The 4,050-nt window shown below is 36.4% G+C and overlaps 1 protein-coding gene across 1 annotated transcript; it reads right to left on the bottom strand.

Annotated features, from left to right (window-relative positions):
• Positions 1-52: 52 nt before the first annotated feature.
• On the bottom strand, positions 53-3,798 carry LOC121380429. The gene is made up of 3 exons (XM_041509243.1): positions 3,180-3,798; positions 750-970; positions 53-220 (listed from the first exon to the last, which is right to left on the bottom strand). Exons 1-3 carry the CDS (start codon positions 3,499-3,501, stop codon positions 53-55), a joined length of 711 nt encoding a protein of 236 aa, XP_041365177.1. The 5' UTR covers positions 3,502-3,798.
• Between the last annotated feature and the right edge of the window lie 252 nt (positions 3,799-4,050).

The raw sequence follows: 4,050 nt of genomic DNA, 5'->3' as shown, positions 1-4,050 counted from the left end.
ACTTCTCACTTACTAACCACTAACCATTAACCCGCAGTTCTAGACAGACATCTTACCTAAAGCCACCTTGAGAAAAGTAGTTGAAATTGTTGTTTGACATATCACTCCATGATGATGATGTCATTCTAGATGATGTAAACCACGTCGTCGACGACATCCCGGCAGCTATGAACGTTATATTTTCCATGGCAACTCCGTTTTCGTACAGTACCAGTCTCACCTATAAACAAAGCCGTGACATAACAGCTTAAAAATGTATTACCCTAACGGTCGTGAATAACCGAATGACATATAATTGACAAGTAAAACTCGTCTATCTTATTGTCCGTATGGATCTATCGCTTCATATACACACCCTAATTAAAAACAATCATACCTACACAACAACAACAACAACAGTAATGTGTACTAATTGGCACATGTGCGATATATGCCTAGTCCCATTATGCCATATGTCAAGAACAACACTAATATTTATGTAACAACAACATGGGCTAAACCAGGAATTGTGTGTGTGTGTGTGTGTGTGTGTGTGTGTGTGTGTGTGTGTGTATATATATATATATATATATATATATATATATATACATACCAGTACATCATCAACAACAACAACGGCGAAACAAGAATGTATATGTACTGGTATCTTTGCGATATTTGCAGAGCTACAACAACAACAATGATATTGTGTGTGAATTGGCAACTGTGTCATCAACAAGACCGAAATGAGAAAGTGTATGTATTGGTACCTGTGCGATATTAGAGGAGTTCCAGATGTCGATGAGTTTACTTTTGAAGTGTCTGTCACAGGAGTGTGACCCGTTCACCGACAAACAACCAACAGGGACGTCGTGACGTAGTGCTGGGTAGTCGTCGTAATGTCCAGGGGTGGTCCACGTGTCATACGCTGATTGATTAATGCGACTAGTAGCTCGGAATACCAAAATCCAGTCCCTATACAGCACATACTCTACAAAGAATGCAAAACAAGAAACATGTTTATAATAAACATCATGGAAAATAAGAAACATGTATTTTTTACCATCATTACCACCAGAAATATACAAGTGAAAATAATATTTATATTTACCACCATTACCACAAGAAATATATAAGTGGAAATTAAGAAAACATATTTGTATTTGTCACCCCAGGGACAACAAATATACAAGTTGAAAAAAAGAAACATACTTTTATTTATCATCATATGACCATTTTACAACAGTGGACAACAAGAAGTTTTTTTTTTTTTAAAGTTACAGTGTCTGGTTACCATATAATAATATCATGCACAAATATGAAATACAAGTTAAACTGCACGTTTAAAAAATTCGTGTGTGTTCGCTACGAACGGTGGACGTCAAAAGTATACGCTCGATTCGTCGCCTGTGCGGCCATTGTTCGGCAAACCACAAACAACAGCCTGTTGTCAATTTCAGTTAACAGGTGCGTTTGCGGATTTGAAATTGTAGGGTTCGTCTCAAAAAATGAAAAGAAAATTCTTGCGCTGTTCAAAGAACGTTCGGTTGAGGATACGTACTATTCTTTTGTTAAAACCGGTTTTGATCTTGACAACGTACTATCGATAATCGTACCTTCCTATTTAAGAATTAATATTTTATAAAGTGTTAGTAGAACTTTCAAAATTTAGTTTGTATAACACATTGATCATGTATATATTTTAAAGGGACATTCCTGAGTTTGCTCCACTGTAAGATGTTTCCCACTAATAAAATATTTCTACGATCAAATTTACATATTAAATATATTTTCTTGTTTAGAATATCATTGTCTGTATATTTAATGTGTTTCTGGTCGTCTTAATATTTGTAAGAAGCCCAAACTGGATTTTGTCTTCAAATAATTTCGTACGTACGAAAAAATATATTTTAGGAAATAAAATGAAATTTAACCTAGTACAAATATTAGAACGATCAGAAACACGTTTAATATACAGCCACTAATATATTGTGCAGAAAAATATATTTGATATGTAATTACAATCGTTAAAAAGTCTCTGTTAGTCAACGTATTGATGTATGTATGTATGTATGTATGTATGTATGTGTGACGGAACATGCTCTTATCTTTTCGCCTGTGGCGATGTTAATTGTTTTAGAGGGCCGTGTGCAGCTTGGTTACGTAATACCCCCGCGCGACGGTGGTAGTCCTGCGTCCTAATACACACCCAGACGAGGTGTGGAGGCCATGTGCAGAGTGGTTACGTAATAATTCCGCGCGACCATGGTACCTCTAGCGACCTGGCGACGGTCTGTCTGGCCATCTAAGGAAATAAACCGTCTCTGGGAGTTGGGCTCGCTTGTGGAAATAACACAACATAAGATTCGGTCCCGCGTACTGTCTCTGGACCAGTCTGGGAGTTTTATAATAAATAGCTAGGATTTTAGATATATCGGGGAGAAACATTGGAAGTATCCAGGGGAACGGACGTTGTCCAACTGAACGAACTATATTAGTTCAGACCGGACTTGGTAACTATATATTTCTGCTCTGTTGTATAACCTTGATGTGATTTAATCAAGACAGTTAAATTTGTTCAAAATCACGTGAGAAGTTCAGCGCCTGCGCAAATCGCGTAAATTCCCAGTTCTACTGGCATCCCGCTAATTGAAAAAAAAACCAAGCTGGCCATTGGGTTTGCAGTTGACCTAGATAATGTAGATAAGCGAGCATTGCGAAACTATAGCGATGTGGTGGGCCTTTTATGTACCAAACAGAACTGGATCATTTATTTTAAATGCTTAAATAATACAAATAGTCCAGACACTGCAGCTTTAATGTACAACCATTACCACGATAAATATACAACAGAGGAAAACGAAGAAAATATGAACATCGAATACATTAACTAACACGTGAGACACGAATATTTCTCACAATTAGCACCAGAAATATACAATTATAGATGGTATTAATAGAAATATCAATTACCTCATGGAATCTACATCACTGAAAACAAATAACCACTGATCACTCTCATAACAGATGTGACCAGGACTGTTTTCATGAACCTTAATTAGAGATAAACATGGACATTTTGTTGTTGTTTGTTTTTAAAAATTAAAATAATAATAAAATAAACTCCATTTACTAACTTAGGAAATGTTAATCTGAATTGACCTGGAAATAACCAGCAACAACATTATATTTTATCTTACCTGTCTTTAGCTGGAGGTATTCCCAGTATGGCGATCTTTCATACGTCACTTCCGGCGAGTGGATCAGTTTGTCGTGGAGTTGACATATCTGATTACCTCTGTGGAAACTGACGGCCAGACACCGACTGTCTGCACAGAATGACAACGAGCATTTGTTTACCGGACATGCTACTGTGCGCATGGCTGAACTGGTCACGTGATATCCCGGAAGTCTGCTGAAAAAGGCAGTTTCACGGGCAGAAAGGAAAGACATATCCAGCATGAAGACACAAATAAAGATGGCCACTGCTCCATTCCCCGCTAATCTTTGTTTTTGTGTCATTGTCTAGGTTGTCTGAAAATGTAGAGGTTTAGGTATTAATAATTGCTAATCCGTTTTGTGTTTTCTTTTATTACAACTAAATTAACCATGGTATATGTTGAATTTATTGCTTTATTTTATATGGCACCTCTCGTTGTTCCTTTGTGTGGTGTTTCTAAATATACTTTTAGAAACAAAACTAGCCACAATACTATTTTTTTATTATAACAACACCACTAGAGCACATTGATTTATTAATCATCGGCTATTGGATGTAAAACATTTGGTAATTTTGACATGTAGTCTTAGAGGAAATCAGCCATATATTTAATTAGTAGCAAGGGATCTTTTATATGCATCATCCAACAGAAAGGATAGCACATTAAACAAAATAATAATTAAAAAAACCTCCCAAAACCCATCCCCCCAGAAAAATTCCACTAAACCTTATGTTAAGGTTGGATGATTTACAAAAACGTTTATGTCAAGCGGGTGTCCGCCTTCTATTTAATTTTACTTTTCTTTGAGAGGTTTTGTTTTTCAACGCCATCGAACTATACTACACTAATG

The sequence above is a fragment of the Gigantopelta aegis genome, chromosome 9, assembly GCF_016097555.1.
Source record: "Gigantopelta aegis isolate Gae_Host chromosome 9, Gae_host_genome, whole genome shotgun sequence".
Taxonomy (NCBI): domain Eukaryota; kingdom Metazoa; phylum Mollusca; class Gastropoda; order Neomphalida; family Peltospiridae; genus Gigantopelta; species Gigantopelta aegis.
This window is presented reverse-complemented; position numbering and strand designations above follow the sequence as displayed.